This window comes from Fulmarus glacialis, unplaced genomic scaffold (assembly GCF_000690835.1).
Source record: "Fulmarus glacialis isolate BGI_N327 unplaced genomic scaffold, ASM69083v1 scaffold28169, whole genome shotgun sequence".
In the NCBI taxonomy this organism is placed as follows: Eukaryota; Metazoa; Chordata; class Aves; order Procellariiformes; family Procellariidae; genus Fulmarus; species Fulmarus glacialis.
Window position 1 is genome coordinate 26,087 of NW_009233104.1, and position 18,109 is coordinate 44,195.

The window sequence follows — 18,109 nt, forward strand, 5'->3', positions numbered from 1 at the left end:
TCTCCCATGCTGTGCTAGCATTGTACAGTAACAGGTGAAAGCATTCATAAGCCTACTAGAAGAATTTGCCTTTTCTGGAAAAATAATGTGCTGCAGATAGGGCCTATTCCCCCAAACACAATCAGCAGAGGTCTAGACAGGATGTGCTGCTGGTGTGAGCAGTATGGGTGTCCTTATATGTACTTGAACCAGCCCTTACTAGCCTCTTGCTGAAACTGTTATGCAAACAAGTGAGATACCCTTGCCATAATAGGTATGAACACCAGAGGGAGAATCCCCACTGAACCTCAAGGCGTAACTTGCTCTTGAGGAGCTTCCTGAAGGGACTGAATGCAATGTGAGAACAGGCTGTGGAATGGCTTGTCCAAGATGATAAAGAGGAAATTTTGCATGCATGGCTTCCTCTTTCATTCTCTACATCCCTCTCCTCCTCTGTGTACTCTCTCAAATGTCCCAGCTCTGTGGATTTCAGCGGAGGCTGGGCAGTGAGTGCAGGGTGATGACACTTCTCTCTGTCTTCGTTTCTAATGCATTGATTCTATTAAAGCAAAGCAGCATGCTGGGTATTTACAGTGTAGCTTGGGACATCTTCTGTCAGACTCGTAATGCAGAGAGACAAGCTCAGTGCTGCTTGGCTTCTGGAGAGCGGGGGAAGGGATTAAATGCACTTTTCTCCATTGATTTATGTCCTGCACTGAAAATCGATGATGTTCTCTCAGATCCACTCAACTGTTTGAAAACCAGCAGCCTGTTTGGTCAAGTGTGTAGGGAACTGAAGGAATTGGCTCTTATGATATGGGTAGATGGGATATATGCAGCTGCTCTGTCGGAACTGTTATATTCACCTGATAATGACTGCTATTGTATCATCAGTCTATATTAGTTGAATATGCTGTTTAAAACATTTTCGCACTGTTACAGAGAGAACGGCTGTTTTGGAGAGGAGGAGCCAAATGCTGCTTTTGTTTCTGTCTGAGGCTAGGGAGGGCAAATTAAACTTTAATGAAACAGAATGTAGAAGGATAATTTTTATCCATGTTATTTCTCTCTGGGATCTACCTGAATCTAGGGTCTGATTTTTGTCCAGGGTAGCAGTGTTTCTTGTTTTCCAGTAAATGCTTGAAAAGCTTGTACTGTAATGAAGAGCTAAGGTACTGAATTCCTATAGAGCTTCTAAGCATAGTGCCCCTCATTGTGGACTTCACAAAGATTGCTGTATTTGTTTTCATTCCTGAAGAGGGAGAGTAGCATGCTCTCCCTGATTTTACAAGGGAGGTATATAGAAACTACATGTAGATGGGGTCACGCAGGGAGCTAATGAGAGCTTGAAACTGAAGTCTGAGGTCTCAAACCACAGGCTGGTGGCCTTGCATATGGCCTGCTCTGTCTCTTAGGTCTTAGAAATACTTTCGTAAGTGTTCCTAAGGGAAGGGATTTTTGTTCTGTCTTCCAAAGCTTTCCTTCGGGCCCCAAGTTGCACAAGATGAGTAAATGTGTTTGATTTGCGATCAGCTGTGTATGATGGACATTTATTTGTAAGTATGCTTGTGTTTTAGAAAAATATGCAGTTACTGCTTATGTAGATGCACCTTAGCAGATTTAAACTAACTAGTTGGGGTCCTGGTATCTGTATAGCTGTGGCAACACCCAGATCAGCACAGGATAGCCACCCAAATGCTTACTCAGCTTCTTGAATGGTTCTACAGCCACTGTAGAGTTTCAGGTAGCCAGTGTTACTCTTCTGTTAATACCCAAGTAGGCTAGCTGAGAGTGCTTTGCTTTTCTGAAAAGCAAATGTATCCTAGGGCACATGGATGTAAAAGGTGCAAGCGTGACTTGTATATATGTAAAGTGCAATACATCAGTACAGTTGTTTATATGCACACATGTAAAACATCACTGTTTCCATGGCCTTGCTGTGAGCAGCAAGATTTATACATGTTTTACTAAATAATAAACAAGTTCTGTTCTGGCTGGCTCAGCTCAGATGGTCAAAGTAATCTTCTGTGAACTCTACTCCCTACCACATTTGATCCTTCTTACAGAAACTGAGATGTTTGTCTTCACTGCTGTGATGGCAGAAATGGAATGGAGTGTCTGAGCTAGTTTTTAAAACTTGCTAACTGCACTATGGTGAAGCTGAAGATGGGCTGTAAAGGTTTCTCGGGCTGGCTTAAAGTGGCCTTTGGAAGTGAGTTATAAGTTGCATCCCACAGCAGTCACTAAACGTAGACAACCAATATCTGCTTGATTTGGCTTTTTCTCTTGTCAGTGAAGCACAGATAAAATGCATAATTAAATCAATTTTTAGGAATTTTTTCTCTCTTAGAAACTCAGAAAAACCCCAACATGAAGCAAATGGAGAAAGTCTTCCAGTAAGACTAAAAGCTCTAATTCTGCAATTTACTAGCTACAAAAGAGAATAAAGATAACGTATATGTGTGTGTGATTATCATTCTGAAGAGCATGTGTACTTTTTTCCAAGAGTCTCTCTCTAGCCCTTGAGTGATGAATCTGATTTTTTTTCCATGCTGGATTTTTACTCCCTCCAAACTTAACTGTTTTGACACTAGAGAAATCCTCTTGTTTCTCCTCCAAAGGCAAATATATATATTATTGCTAGAAATTAGCTCTACCTCACCCACATGACTGGTCTTCACTATTAATCCCAGCTGATGGTAGGGAGGGGCTCTTCTGGGAGGCAGCCATGTGGTGAACATTGAGCACAGTGTTTTCCTGTGCTTCTCTCCTTTTCTTTTCAGACAAGCAAAATTGTTCTATGCTGCCGTAGATATGAACTCCTTGCTGCACTGCCTCTGCCTCTTCTTTTCCAGAAACTGAAGGGCCTGAATTACCAGCTGCGGAGATCTAAAAGCTCTTGCTGAATCTGGATGGAATATGGACAAGGAGATGAATAGCAGAAGGGAAGAAAGAGTCAAGTTGGTTATTTTTCTGGCACATGGATGCAATTACACTCTGTGCATTCCAGAGGCGTTCCTTTGAATCCTGTGCAGGTCTGCCTGCTGTTCCTGGGAGAAAGGAAGAAAAAGGGAGGAAAAGTCTCTCTTGCTTGGAGACGGAATGTCTGCACTTTCAATTCTCTTTTTAGGTAGGTTGGGTTTTTGATTTTGTTTAGTGTTTATAATCAAACTTCCATGCGCCCTCTCTGCACAACTGAAATTCATTTCCGATGAGCTAGAGGAAGGGATTTGTGAAGAAAAAACTTTTATGGAAAACTCCAATTTCAGTGTCGTTTGGGTTCTGATGCTTTTCTTATTGCTTTATTTATTAGCAGATTGATAGCCAGAGATCTTTTAATATCTGGATTCATTTTTTAAAAGTGGTGGGTAAACGGACTCCTTTTGGAATGTGTTTTTCTTGTTTAAAGAGGGCAGTGCTTTTAAGCAATGAACTAGTGAGGGGCTTGAATCTCTTTGGCAAAACAAGGTGAACAAAATGTCTTTGTTTCAGGCATAGTGTCAAATTTGTTTAACTCTGTTTTGATTTTCTTGGGCATTTGACATTCAGATTTTAAAATAAAAAGGCATTATTGTTTCCAATTGATGCCTAAGATTAGAAACAGATGTGTTGAAGTGCAAGAGGGAGGAGTTGGGGGAAAAAGGATGGGAGAAGGGAGATAAAGGGGGAAGGCAAGAAATGGGAAGAAGGCAGGCTGCTGAAAGAAGGGAAAGAAAAGAGGTAGAGGTTGACTGTTGAATAGGAAAGGAGCAGAGAACGGGAAAGGAGGCATTAAAGGAAAGGGAGAGTGAAGGCAGAAGGGCTGAAGAGAGTTGTGTGTTAAAGCCATAGCGTATGGAGAAAAGAGTTTGCAGCCCTGAGGTCTTTAAGGGGGTTTGCCTACAAGACTGGCTCCGAAGCAGCCTGGGTTTCTGCATCTCCAGAGGCACTGTAATGTGATGAGTGAGCCTCTGTCTCCATTCTGCTCACCAGATTGTGCTGACAGGCAGACAGCTTTGAAATCTGTTGTGGCTGGGCAAAGGCTGTGATTCCTGGGTCCTCCTGTCCCCTGGGAACTGGGTACAGGTGTGAAAAAGTGAGTTGGTCTTTGATTCCCTGGCAAGAGTTGAGCCCCACAGGGTGGTGGACTGATGTGGCTGAGCACAGGTAGAATAGAGTTTTTGGACAGCTATAAAGAAATGTTGCAGGGGACAGCCCTGTTCCTTAAGTCTCACAGGTGTGGAACGTGAACTAGCCACATTTCTAGATATCTGAAAGACAGGCAGCACTAGTAGAGCTGCTGAATAAATTGGAGAAAAGGTTTTTGCTCTAGGGATTGCTGTTAGCAAAGGTTTTATCTGTAGGAGTGTGACAGGGGGCTTGAACATGCTGCAGAATCTGCAGAGGAATGCAGGCAGTAGTTTGTCCCCCCTGTACATCTGCCTTGGCCGTTTGTGTCTCAATATGGTGGAGATAGTGTTTAAAGAAGACTCCAGGAGGTGAGGCAGCAAGGTTAGGGTGAACAGCTAGGCTTCTGCCAGAGGTGTCTGGGCTGGGTCAGCCCTGCAGAAATGGCCAGGGAAGCTGCTCTGTGGAAATTGGGAGATAAAGGTAGGTTGCTTACCTCACTGGTGGAGACAAATGGGAACTGCAGTCTCTGATCCACCAACCCTATTCAGCTCCTGAATATTCCTGTATGTTGAAGGCTTGGAGCAAAAGGAATAAGCTGTTGCCAGAGAAAAGGTGTTTTTGGCTGTAATGTAATGACAATTTACCTTTGCATGACTAGTGCTGCTTTTATCTATAAAACACAATGGGCTTTATCATCGTTATTCTTATGTCTTTGGCATCTAGGCATCTCCGCTATCCTAGTAACACATAAACACAAAACAAAAGACAGTCCCTGCCCTCAACAGCTTATGCCCTCACCCATGAGTCGAGTTTCTCAGCCTCTCTGTGGAAGTTGTCCAAGCACTGGTGAGGGGAGGATAAGTGGCTTCCCAAAGCTTGCATGTTTTGTTTCCTGGTACTACATTAGTCATTGAACTGTCCATGTCTTGTCAACAGATAACTTGGTCTTTCTGCTCTGCGTCCAGTTTCATTCACCAATATTAGAAGCGTGTTCCAGGGAAAAGTAAGGAAATACTGTGGTTCCCTGTTCCTAGATTGTCCTGAAAACAAAGAGGCTGGGGAGTCTCATTTGCTAGCTAGAGAAAGTTTAATTGATTTTCTGCAGTAAAAAGGTATAGAAGTGCCCATGATGGCTTGCTTTTCTTGCTGATAAAGTGAAAGACTAATGTGGAAAAAAGGGTTTAGAGAAGCCAAGCAAACTTGAAAGGAAGGTTGCCTGGTTTGGGTTTTTATTATTAAACATACTAATAGTGTGGCTAATATATATGGTCATTGTCTTTTACACTGTTTACCTCTCTGGGGCAAATGAACAGCTGTGTGAGGAGACAGGAGCCAATTAGTGTTAAGGAGACCTAAAACAAGACAAGATGAAAGACCTTCCTAAGTGTGGGCAAGAGCATGACCATACTTACTTCCCTAATAAAGGCTAGGTAAATGAAGGAGGAAGGAGTGAGGAGTAGAAGGTGATGCATGCTAATGTGTGTGCCTACATGTAACTGTTTGGAACATCTGATTCTCATCTCAGTCCACAGCTGGTCAAAATTGTTTCCAACTCTTTGTGTAACACACTGCACTCTTAAAAATCAAAATGGAAGTTTCCAAAGGAAATATCTGTGATTCTTCACTTCTGAGTGTAAAAACTTCGTAATAAAATGTTGCATTTCTCAGCCAGTAAAAAAAACTAGCAAATGCTTTCATTTAAATGTTTTACTCAATTGGTTTAAATTTTCAGGTGCTGGAAGTCTCCTTTGCCTTCTTTCACCCCCTCCAAGTCAATTTTGAATATTTTTAATGAGCCTTCCACTAAAGTAAAAAGCTAATTTTATTGTAATCGAATATGTTCACCTGGGTAATGCTTATATGCCTGGCTTTGACACTGGTATTATATGCTCTTTCTTCGCTTGTTTGGCTAGTGTATGTGCTCTGCCCTTCAGAAGCCGATGGGTTCAAGATCCAAAGCAGTAGATGTACCAACCAAATCAGTCATCCAGCTTTCTGGTGTCCTGCTATTGGCAGTGAACCTTTACATTAGTGTTAGGGGTTGCTCATGACAATGCACATTTAGTCTGGCTTATGATTGTTTGACAAAGATGTGTTTGGTGTGTTAGAGCCAGTATGTTTTACAGGGGTGATCTTGCTAGAGTGGGTGCAGCTGTAATAGCAAAAGTACCTTTTGTACTGATGTAGCTGAGCTCTGCCCTCTAAGCTCTGAGGTCAATGACTCTCTTACAGCACTGTCCCAGGGGTATACTGTTGCTGCATTGAACACCAAGACTCTGTTTCACTGCACTGGGAAAAAGGTTATGGTGCAGATCCTTTCAGTGCCTGTTGGCATGAGCAATTGGGTCTGACAGCATGCATTTGCCTAGGTATTCACCAGACTTCTAGCTTGAAAATCTGTGATGATATGGAAGCAGCTCTGCAGCATTCAGCAGTGGTAGGTCAGCCTGGGGCTGTGCTCTAGTGTACTGACTCTGGCCTTCTCTCCTGCTTTAAGAGCACAGGCAACCTGCTGTGTGCCCTATCACATCTTGAGATCCTTCTCCTGAAACCCTTGCAATGCTACACTCCAGCAAAATCAAGAACCACTGCAATTTTTTTTTTTTAAAAAAAAAAGCACTCCTCCTCCCAGTGAGGTTACTGGGAAAGTTTTACAATTCCATTAATGGAATGCTTCTGCTTGGAACTAGTAAAAAGCAAAGGAGACTGTTCTAAGCAACCTGAAAACTAAGCTGATGGATCTTATATTTCTGCTGATTTTCCAGATATTGCCCGAATTTCTCAGCTATAGCTAACAGTATGTAATACACTTGCTATTTCCTAGTTTTCTCATGGCTCTTTCTCTGTTGCCTTTGCCTGTTTGTTTCATGGTGTACTTAGAAGTTTGGTGGGACAAGGATTTTACCCCGTGTTTCTACAGCACTTAAACAAAGCCTTGGCTCCGGAGTGGAATATAAGAAAAATCTGTAGCTGTGAAAAGTGATTTTGTGTGTGATTTTGCTGTGTGGATTTCACTTTCTGTGTCATTGGATTCTGAAGGAATGCAGGTAACTTCTTGGTGTATTTAGCTTGAAAGATTATTCTCCCAAGGACAGCTTCATATAATTGATGATTGACAACTCATTTCTGACATGAAGACTCCAAAAGCAGTCAACAAAACATCAATTGTATGCAAGATTCAGCCTGTTACAGTAGTGTGAATTTACTTCTAGGACAGGGGAAAGAGCTCTTTAATAGAATGCTACTCTAGGAATACCTAAGGAAAGGGAGCAAAGAAAACCAGTGTCCCCATTTGGCACTCCAGGGGGAATTCAAAGGAGCTGGACATAATTGAGTTGCTATCTGGCAGGGTATCAGGGTTAACACTCCTTGTGAGACACTAAAATTCTTCTAAAGCGAGGGATGGTTTGCATCAAATATTTTCTATCACGACACTTGATGAGAAATGGCCTATTTTTCTCTAGTAGTGCTTTGTTTTCTATGAAATAGTTTGGGTTTTTAGTGTCTTTAAAAAAGTTTATTTTGGGGGTTATTTTTATCCTTTGTTTTTTCCATTTTACCATGAGGAAGAAAAGAAGGAAAAAAAAAAGGTAACCATCCAGAGTGAGGAAAAGCAGCATGCCAAAGTTGATTTGAAATTCTGAAGATTAATTCATTTTATGGGAAATAGAGCCGAGGGGGGGAGAGGCAACTTTTCTGAATTTCCTGTGGAAAACAACTGGTGTTTTGCCTTTGTGCCCACCCTGGACCTTGTCTCCTCCATGTAGAATTAGTGGTCTGTTTCTGTGGGATATTCTGGCGCACTTCAGAAGGACACTTCGTGTAAGAGTAGCACAAGCTTCCCAGAAATGTCATTGCACAACTGGCTTGGAGATATCCTGATGTTTATCCTCAGGATCACAACAAATGCCCCTGTTTTCCTTAAGGCAAATAGAGGGCTTTATAGGGAACTTAGCAGGTTTGCAATCTGGCATTTGTTTGAGTTTTCAGGGACTGCCTGAAAAGAAATGTAAACAGTCACTCTAACAAAGCCTTGTGTGTATTTGAAAAATCTTTTGTGTGTAGGTGTGCTTGCTACACCAAACTAAATGATTGCAAGTGTGTGTCCACTACCAATGAAGTGGGGTGCTGCAAGCTGCTTTCTGTGCCTTTTCTCTTCAGAAAGAGTCCCCACAGCCTTAGTCAAACTATACCTTAGATTTCTAGCTAAATCAGTCCCCTGTGTTAGGCAAGGCACTAATCATTGCTTGTGTATCTGTAATGTATTTTATATGCTTGCAGAGAAAGTTTGGCTCATGTGCACACAATATTGTGCATATCTTGTGTGCACTAATGTATTACAAAAAAGGCTACTTTGAGTGCAGTGGGAACTTGGCGGTGCGCTGTCTAAAAGATGAATGGGTCTTTTTTTTTTTCCCCCCCAAAGCTGTTTCTTCGTCTGTTTTTAGAAGTGGTGAGTTTACAGAAGCAGCCCAGCAAAAAGCCAAGGGTGAAGTCAGGTCATTGAGGTCTGTGAATAGATACTCAAATGACAGGATAGCGGAGGATGCAGAAATGGCTGTGCAGGAAGCACAACAATGGAAAATGTGTGAAGTGATGGAAAGTCAAGTCAACAAAAGCGAGGAGGGTGAATTTCTAACTTGTTCATCTCTTCTCCCTTCAATCTGCTTCTTCAGTATTGCTGAGTGGAATAACAGCAGACCACTTCTGCCAGCCAGGGGTTCAAACCTTGCCTAAAACATGCTTTTCCCTGGGCAGAATACAGAGGTGTATGCAATAGTGACTGGGAGCTCTAGCAGTGGGTTAGCAACCCAGAATAAAGCTGGTCCTTTTTCCCAGAAGCTCACCGTCTAAGTACCAGAAAAGGCAACTGGGCAATCTGAGGAGGATGGGTACTGCCCTGCCTCAGCAAAGCACCATTGCGAGGCTTTTCTCAAGCCATTTTTTTGGTGACCCATGTGACTCATGAAGTCACAAGTTGCAAAGAGGACTGAGCAATTGTGGTGGTGAATGTGATAGAAGATTGTGAAACAAGTCCTGTCCTCATCTGCTCCATCTTCTTTAGGAAAGCATTTGGCAGTTTAAAAAGACAAATGTTGTAACTCAGCGTTTCTCTTAATGGGCCAGACCCAGATTCATGATGTCAGAATTGCTGTCTTACAAGAATCAATATACATTACAGTATATTTTCAGCCTGTCTCTTCTCTATGTAGCTGACATCCATTTTTGTAGCTGGAAAATGAGCATGAAGCCTTAGTGTATGTGACTTGCTCCTGACTGACGAGGTAGAAAGGTTGAAGTTCAGCTTAGTGCCTGCAGTTTAATTGCCATTGGTAGGAAAAGGTCAGTGAAAATTTATTTGTGCTTATAATATGCGTTGGCAGAAGAGAGGCTGCTCTCCTGGAAACAGTCTTTTGAAATGGAGCGTGCACAGTTAGAGGCAACTGATGACCATGACTAGGCTGCATTTGGTCTCCCATAATACTGCACTCCTACTTTTGTAGCATGCTTTGTGGTAAGTGTCACACTTGTATAAAGCTTTGGGTAACTCATTCAGTCCAGCACGGCCATATTGGGCAGAGAAGTATATAAAGTCTGTCTAACAGAGGAGGAAGCTAAGGCACGGGTGGGTGCACACTGCCTAAAGGTAAGGTAGCAGTTATGTTACATGTCTAGAACCCTTGCAGCTCTGACTTAAAGCCACTTTCCTTTTAATATGTCCTCAAAGATGGGTAGAAGTAGTGATGGGCAGATCATTGACAAGCAGCTGAATCCATCAGCTACAATTTATCAAGCTGAGGTCTTTGAGCTGCCATCTGGAGGGATGACTTCTAAGCAATGGGAAGGTTTGACTTATCCTTACTTTGTAATAAGATACTTGATAAAGTATTAATGGCTTTTTAGTACCAATGTGCTGAGGAACTCCACTCATGCTGTGAATGACTGCTGTGTTACCAGAAGAACCCTCACAGAAAAGAAATTCTGGACTGTGTGTGTTTAGTCTCTCAATTACTTTGTTCTGCATATGAAAAGGGAAAATCTAGTCTTTCTAGCTAGCATATACCTGTGGAGTAGTCACATGTACTTAAGGTGTCCCATTGTGCTGAGCTGCTTGGCAGAGCAGAACCTGGAAGCCAGCTACCCTAAATGGTAGGTGGGAGTCCCCTGTCCTTCTGTGTGGCTTTTGATAAAGGGGAATATTTGTATGTCTGTCTTAAAGTATGTGCACCAGCATTCACTCAAAATTGAACTGTTCCTTATAATCTTTTAACTGGCAGCAGTCACATAGTAACTCCAAGAATACTGTATTCTGTTAGTGGCAAATGCCTCTCAAAGGCTGTTTTGTAGAGGGAAATGGTATGCTTTGCTGGAGTATCTGGATGTAAAACAAAAAGCAGCAGCTCAGGAAAGCATTAGGGAGTGGTCAGTGTATGGGCTGGGAGTCTGGATGCAGTTCCCTGCTCTGATCTAGATCTTGGCAAGTCATGTTCGTCCCTCTGTAGCTCTTTCCACTGCCTTGCGCCTTTTTCTTTTTGGCTATTTAAGCTATAAGTTCTTTTGAGCAGAGACTGTCTTTCACTATGTGCCTGGATGGCACTTAGTACAAACTGGGCTGGTAAGAGGCCTTTCCAGAACTGGAGTGTGGAAAAAAATGAGTGGCTTCATTCCCTTCCCCTCTTTGTGCCTCAGCAAATATACCAGAATTAGGTGGTTTTCCAGTATTTGGAATATTTGAGATGCATGCTGGCTGAGTCTCATAGCTCAGACTGCTTAGACTATTTTTTTGTTTCTTAAAGGCTTGCTAAATTTTAAAGGCCATAGAAATGTTTAATATCGATATGAACCTTTATCTGTAGGGTAGGGCTGCAGAGTGCCAGGAAATGGTGGGGTGTTTTTGTGTGTGCAGGGGGCAGTCTTTCATATAACACAGCAAGCCTTGAATATTGAACTAAAACAGTCAGGCACTTCTGTTTTTTGTTTCCAAAAAAAATATTGCAGGGTTTTCAACCTTGAAGGCAAATCACTTTGACTTCATTGTTTAAATTTAGGTTTTGTTTTGCGGGGGGATCGTTAGACTTACAGCAAAAGCCTTATAGCCCAGGACTGTCACTTCTGATTACTTCCAGTGACACTTCCAATTATTTCCAATCACAATTCCAGGGACAAGAGGAAAAAGGAGCCACGTCCTCCAACATCAGGGCTTTTTTCTGAACAAAGGACCATTTATCAAACCTCTGGAGAAAAAAGGTACAGAGCCCGATTTTGGAACTCTGCTGTGGTAGGTAATTCCAGAGCAAATCTGCTGAAGTGAGACTCGAGGCCAGTGTCTGGCGGGGTGCTGGGAATCCTGCTGCGGATCCTGCCTTGTTGAGTAATATTAATGAAATTGCTTCATTTTCCCCAAGCATTAACTGGCAGTAGGACTCATTTCAGTGCAGCAACATGCAGCTTCAGCGAATGTCTGCTAAATGCTCTGTGGGTCTTGTAAGATGTGAGCATGCAAAAGTACTGCTCATGGAAAGCTCAAAATGGGAAATGAGAGTCTGCTGAGGGAATTTGACTGACTTCTAGGGTACACGAAGTGAAGAATTTGGTGCAGTGTGTTTTATCCAGCGGTAAGCCTATGAGCTATTGTGTCCTTCAAAAAATGAAGCAACACGTGATTGCCAATGGAAGCTGGAGCACTACCTAATTTTCAGATGTCTCTTCAGAGACATTACTTCAGACTGCTCAAGTGTAAAAACAGTCTTAAAGTGGTGTCACAGCTTTCAATTACACTTAGTGAAGCCTTTCATTTCCTTAGTCATACTGCACTAGGCTGTGAGTGAAGTTGGGCCTGCTGAGTGTAGGGGTTATTATTAGCAACTGCTTGCTTTATTTGCTTTATAGTAGTTCTTAAAAGCCCCAGCTATGATCAGGGCTCTGCAAATACTGGGGAGACTGTTTTACATTGGACTAATAGATGAGCAGCAGACCTGGTCTGACATTAGGAGCCAGATATTAAGCAACCTGAGTCAATTTACAATGGGAGTTGCATACTGGACCCAATCAGATTTTGAAAGCAGCATCAAATGAACGCTTAGCTTCATGTGGTGACTGAGAATCCATGACCCTCTACTTTTAAAATGGGAATGATATGTATCAGTGACCTCGCCGAATGAAGTTCTGGTGATTACTTATTACTGCCATAAAACCCCTGTTGTTGTTCCTCAAGCGGTGGTAGTGTTCCTCGTTTTTGTGTGTTTATTCTGGTCTGTGTGGGGTTGATTGTCACTGAGAGCCACCTGTGCCAGCTCCATCTATTTTCCTGTAAGGGAAGACTAGTGTGTCTTTTTGTAGAACTGATGCTGCTGTAACATACAAACACTGGGTATTATTTGCTACTTGAGCACAAAGCAGATCACATACATTTCGTCAGCAAAGTTCAGAAAATTCAATTCCAGATGAGCAATTTGGCATTATTCTTGTTCTGAGACCTTCAAAGTATTCCTGGTCATCAGCTCTGACGTTTTTGTGGCATTTTCTGTTTTGATGCCTGGAGTAGGTCAATTCCATTGCAGGCACCCATCACAGAATGTGGCTGAGGTGGCACTTGCAGAGAGCTTGGTGCTAATCCCATAGGAGTCTTAGCATTTCGCATAAGGAACTGTTTTACTGAATCCATCCAGTCTGGATGGATGTTTCCACAGTACAGCTTTGTCTTGTTCTAATGTGGTCTCTGCTGTGGGCAAAACCCCTCTTAATTTCCATTGTTTCAAGCTCTTGCTTGGAGACAAAGGAAATTTCAACCAGACAAAGCATAGCTTTTTGTGTTGACAAATGCTGTGATTTTTAAATTTCTTTTCAAAAGGGGAATTTTAAGCAATTGCTAGTGCTTTCTGGTCAAAACAGCATTCAGGATGTCTAGATGCCATTCTTAGTTTGGCCAGTGACTCAGTGATTTAGTAATTCAGGCTCCATTTTTCAGTGCCTGTTAGTTTTGAGTGTCTCCACTTCAAGTGTTATAAAGGGTCAGTACTTCTGAAGATGCAAGTCTAGGGACACATGAGCTTGGTCACACCGACTATGTGCTGTCAGGTGTCCTTTAAGCATTCAAAGTTTTGAGGATGCATTTGGTTTCAAATGCTGGTTTCAACTGCTTTGTGCCTCAGCTGCTGTTATGCAGAATAAGTGTAAAAGCACTCACAAACGTAACAACTTTTCCCTTATGAGCCGTAAAGTGCTTTGAAATCACTGTAGAAATGGAGCTGCAAAAGTCCAAAGTGATAGTCTGTTAAGACATGTCAGGCACTAGTTTAATGGGTGAAGATAATATTGCAGTTCAGGAGTCTTCCCATCAGTGCCACTCAGTGTGGCAAATGGATCCCAGCTTATCTGGCTTTGTCAGAGCTCCTTCCATTTAGCCCAAGGCTACCCCTGGAGTAAACAGAAGAGACAATTCTGCAGCTGTTAGTTAATTCAGACCCAATATGACCTGGTACAAGAAAAGTTCAAAACTCGGCTCTGCTCTGGAGCTGATGATCCTGCATTGCACAATACTTTTCCCTCTAATTACTTGAGCTTGCATCTTTTTCCTGTTTAGTAATGCCCTGGGCATGTTGCTTCCATTGTGGGATAGCAATGAATACATACCCATTAGTAAAAGGCATTGAATACAGTGGAGGCTGCAGTGTTTCTTTTTCAAGTTGTCAGTAAGCATCTTCCCCTGCCCCATATCCTCTTCTGTGAAAGCACCAGAAGAGAGGAGGAGAGCCAAAACCAGAATGTGAGTGGAACAAACTGGGCCTTATTGCACCAGATGGAAGTGTTTAGGATGATATTTTCTGGGTTGTAAGTGCTCTGAGGCAGGGACTGCTTCTTTGCCCGTTTGCGCTGTTCCCTACAACACTGCAAACTTGAAAGCTTGCATAGCAACCCAGAATGTCTTAAACCTCGTTTTCTTCCTGCTTGCTGTCTAAACAAGCTGGGCACCAGGTTAGCATCTATTCATGTAATTCTAGAGCATAAATTCATGCAATGAGAAGGCAGAAAAGTTGGGAACCCGAGAATATTCAGACATCTGAACAACTGTTCAGATGGGATGTTGAGGGTGCTCACTTATTGTGGGTGTATGTAAATTGGGCTTGTTCTGGCCAGATCACAAAGCAGTATCTGCTAGCAAGTTTATTATACTTTGCTAGTGGTCCTAACTACTGAGCAGCCCTGTAGTGTGCAGTTAGGATTGTTGGACTTCTCAGCATCTCTGGATTTAGCACATTAAAGCTAGAGAAGAAAATGTAACAGAAATCTATCTTACAGGCACATCTGAGAAAGCTTTGAGAGATCCTGATATTCACACAGTGACAGGGATTTTCAAGCAGTCTTGCAGAAAGAACTCTGCCCCTCTTCAAAGGCAAAGTTAGAAGGAAATTGAGGGCAGTGTTGAAGATTTCTAGAGTATATTGGAGGATTTAATCATTGTTATTCTTGCATTCATTTTAATCACTTGAGTAAAATCTCTCTTCCAGAAAGACAGCCAGGCTTGGTTTGAAGGCCTCAGGTGGTAAAAATCTCCCATCAGTTTGTCACCAAGATTATACATCATCTAAATAACTTGACTATTTCTGATTTCAGTTCTTATGTCTCTTCTATCTATCTTTGCCTTAGCTCCTTGTGCTTCTTTTTATTTAATGCTGGCTTGGCTAGCAAAAGAGATTTACTGTAGCATGAAGCAGACTTGTGCCACACCTCGGGTGCCGTGCACCACACGCTTCTACCAAGTGCTCAGGAGTAATTTACGGTTTTATCTGTTAGGCCTTGAACATGGTTCCTTTAGAAACCTTTCTGAAAGAATGATACCTGGGTATTTTCAAAAATATCTTCTTAGTTACTTTAATCAGTCCTCTCATAGAAAGAGACATTTAAATCTAGGAAATAATAAATACTGTTCTTCAGGTATGTTCTTACATTGGTTTCCTCATCTCCCAGAACAACTTGTATACTAGTTTTTTAAAGGGAATGAAAATGTTCCTTAGATTCATTCTCTCCTTATTTGCCCTCACCTTCTCCTTAGAAACATCTTTAAGCAAAAAAAATGGGGAGAGGAGTTGATTATTCGTGCATGTAGAAGGATTTTTTTTTGACTAGCCAGTTAGACAATATTGGCATTTTGTCATTTGTTTCTCCCTTATTAGTGGCTCTCTGAGGGCTACTGGAGATGTGGACTGTTCCCTATTCCATTCTTTGTTTCCAGAAACCAATGAACTGATAATTCACACATGCTTAGTTTTATAGAATACAATACTGTGTATGGCACACCCTACCCCAGCTCAGAAATATGTTAAGTGAACAGTAAAAAAAAAGTTTGCTGTAAGTGATTTACTACTGCTGAAACAGCTATACTGGGCAATTCCCATGTACTTTAAAAATACCACTTAATGGAGGCTGTGCTGGGCAGAGGCATGTCTTTTATTTTGACAAAGGCTGCCTTCCCTGGGGAGAATCCTTTGAATGCAAGTACTTTTCATCACTTTGCAATGGCATATGACATGTAAGAACCTTGCCCCTTCCTGTACCACTCCTGTCTTCCCTAGTTACAGAGCAGAGCTGCAGCCTCTCCCATACTATGTGGTGCAAAACCATGTGTGCAGCATGCTTTGCTTCTGGCTAAAGCTTTGCTTTTAGTCCTTTTCCTCAAGGTTGTCCTCTCGGTGTTTCCTTTTCTGCAACCACGTGCATTGAAAACCTAGCCTAGAAAAATAGCAACTTCAATAGCTGCTGGTGTCCTTCATTCCAATGAGATGTGCTTTGGGTATGCTGAAGCTTTTTTAACTCTATATGCATATATTCTCTTGTGGTTCGGCTTCATAAGCCTCTGATGGGGTCTGGGATGTTTGCTGTACATCTCCAGATTCTGGCAGTGTCATAGCAGTGGTGTGGAAACTCTTTCCACTGAAAGCACCTGAGTCTGGCACAGGAATATCTTTAGTCCTTGGAAGGAAAATTAATTTCCTGTTCCTGCAAGGGAGGAGCTTATTCAGGGGGGAATTGGCACTGCTTTTCCATTCTTGCTGCTGATTTAAATGCTTCTTCATTTTTTATGATGATCTTGTATAAGCAGAATGGAGAAAAAAAAATCCGCTAAAAAAGCAAATAAATTCTGTTTTTCTGAAGCATCTGTATTGGAACTGAGCTCACTCAATACTCTCTTCTTGGAAAGGTATCTTCTAGCACCCTTTCAGTATGGATCTGCCCAGCAGTATGATTTAATTGCCCTGGATTCAGGAGGCTCTTGGCTTTTATGAGTATACCCGAGTCTCTTCATCCCTTTATGCCTTAATGTCCCAGTCCCAGTTAGTATCATTGTTGTCACACTAGGCCATAAGTGCTTTCGTTCATGGAAGGGAGACACAGTGGTCTCCTTGTTACTAAAAATTGATAATCTTAACCGCAAGTGAAGAGTGCATGCTGGGGTGGAGGCTGTCAAAGGGTCTGTGACTTGCTCTCACTGGATAAGGTCTGTAAGTAGCCAGGTTTAGACTGGGTCTGAGTTACAGGAGGAAAGGATGGTGGTAGCTGTACATTCCTTATCTTGAGGAAACAGCCCTTCTCGTTGCTTTAAATCATTCTGGGGTTTTATTTTTCTGTGTCAGCACTGTCAGAGCCTATAATCCTCAACTAAAAGAGGCCCTCCTGCCTTACCAAGAGAGGGACTTCAAGTGAGGAATCCCCTTCAGCAAGGATGTGGCAAGCAGACTGACAATGTAAAAGAAAGGCGAAATATCCTGAGCCGATATGCATAAAATTAGGGCCTGATTATGATGCAGAATTAAAAACAAACCATGAAGAGTTCCCCTACTACAGGGAGCTGGTGGAGCCCCACAATGGGCAGCACTTACTGCCAACCGTGCATTATAACAACAGTAATTGAGCAGGTAATGATTATGCATGCTTTATAAATGCCCACTATCAGTTATGGTCATTCTGTGCAGACAGGGAAGACTTGATGTAGCAGATGAATGTTATTTCTGCAGACATTTTTAAATAGCAGTCACTGTTCATATATTCTCTACATCCCCCTCTGATCCAGAAGTAGTACATAATATATGAACATTCAGAGTAGATGCCAGGGGAAATGTCTTAGGCAGCTGTGAGAGATTAAAGATACTAGAACATTACTTGCATCAGTCCTGAGCTGTGCTATGAATGTTGAGATACGTTGGCCTTATGGGCAGAGGAGCTCTGTTCATTATCTGGCTTTCAGGTCTCCTGGAAGACTGAGCAAGATGCTTCCCTTGTGCCTCAGGTGGAGATAGAGACTTCCTGTAAGAAGTACAGTGTGACTAATGCATGGAAAATGGTGTATAAAACTTGGTAGTATCTTAATAGCAAGAGAGTCAGAATTGTAAGAAGAGATGGGAAGGCAGGAATCTGTGGTTTTGCTTCCAGTTCCAGTGGTGACTCTGTAGTCAATCGGAATGAAAACTTTTCACTGCTAAGGTTCAGATCTGTTGTTCGTTAACTTGTCTCATCTCAGCTGTAATCCCAGTAGGTGGCTTTAAGTCCTTTTGGAGCCTTGGTTTCTCCCCATCTGTAAAAAGGGAAATGTCGCATTATATAATGTGGTTTATGGTCTTCAGACAAAACAATACAGAGTATTGGTAAATAGTTTGATTATGTTTTTTATCAGCCTGCCCTTTCCAAAGAGCTTATAGCTGCTGTCTGTTTGCATTTGTACTTCATGTAACTGTGCTCTGACAGAGCCAGCTCTTTCAGTGTTCAGGGAAGAAGAGTTTGAAATCTTCAAGAGCCATAGAAGTCCTTACTTGAATTCTTTATAAATTTTGTAGGAAATACTCAGCCATACTTCCTAAAAGAGGAAATGCTTGAGTCCTGTCTCCTGTGTTTAGAATAAACAGAATCCAGATAATTTAATCTAAAAGGAAAATGTTCTTTTGAGGATAAACAGCCTGAATAAAACATTTCTGAGCAAACCCATGACAATGCCCTTCCCCTTGCACCCCCTGCCACGCCCCCCCCC

At 42.1% G+C, this 18,109-nt stretch overlaps 1 protein-coding gene across 1 annotated transcript in view; it reads left to right on the forward strand.

Annotated features, from left to right (window-relative positions):
- Nucleotides 1-2,720: 2,720 nt before the first annotated feature.
- Nucleotides 2,721-18,109, forward strand: part of CLMP (CXADR-like membrane protein) — a 42,214-nt gene continuing 26,825 nt past the window's right edge. Inside the window, 2 exon segments of the mRNA XM_009585202.1 lie at nucleotides 2,721-3,061; nucleotides 3,063-3,109. Coding sequence (XP_009583497.1) covers nucleotides 2,964-3,061; nucleotides 3,063-3,109 — 145 coding nt within the window. The 5' untranslated portion in view covers nucleotides 2,721-2,963.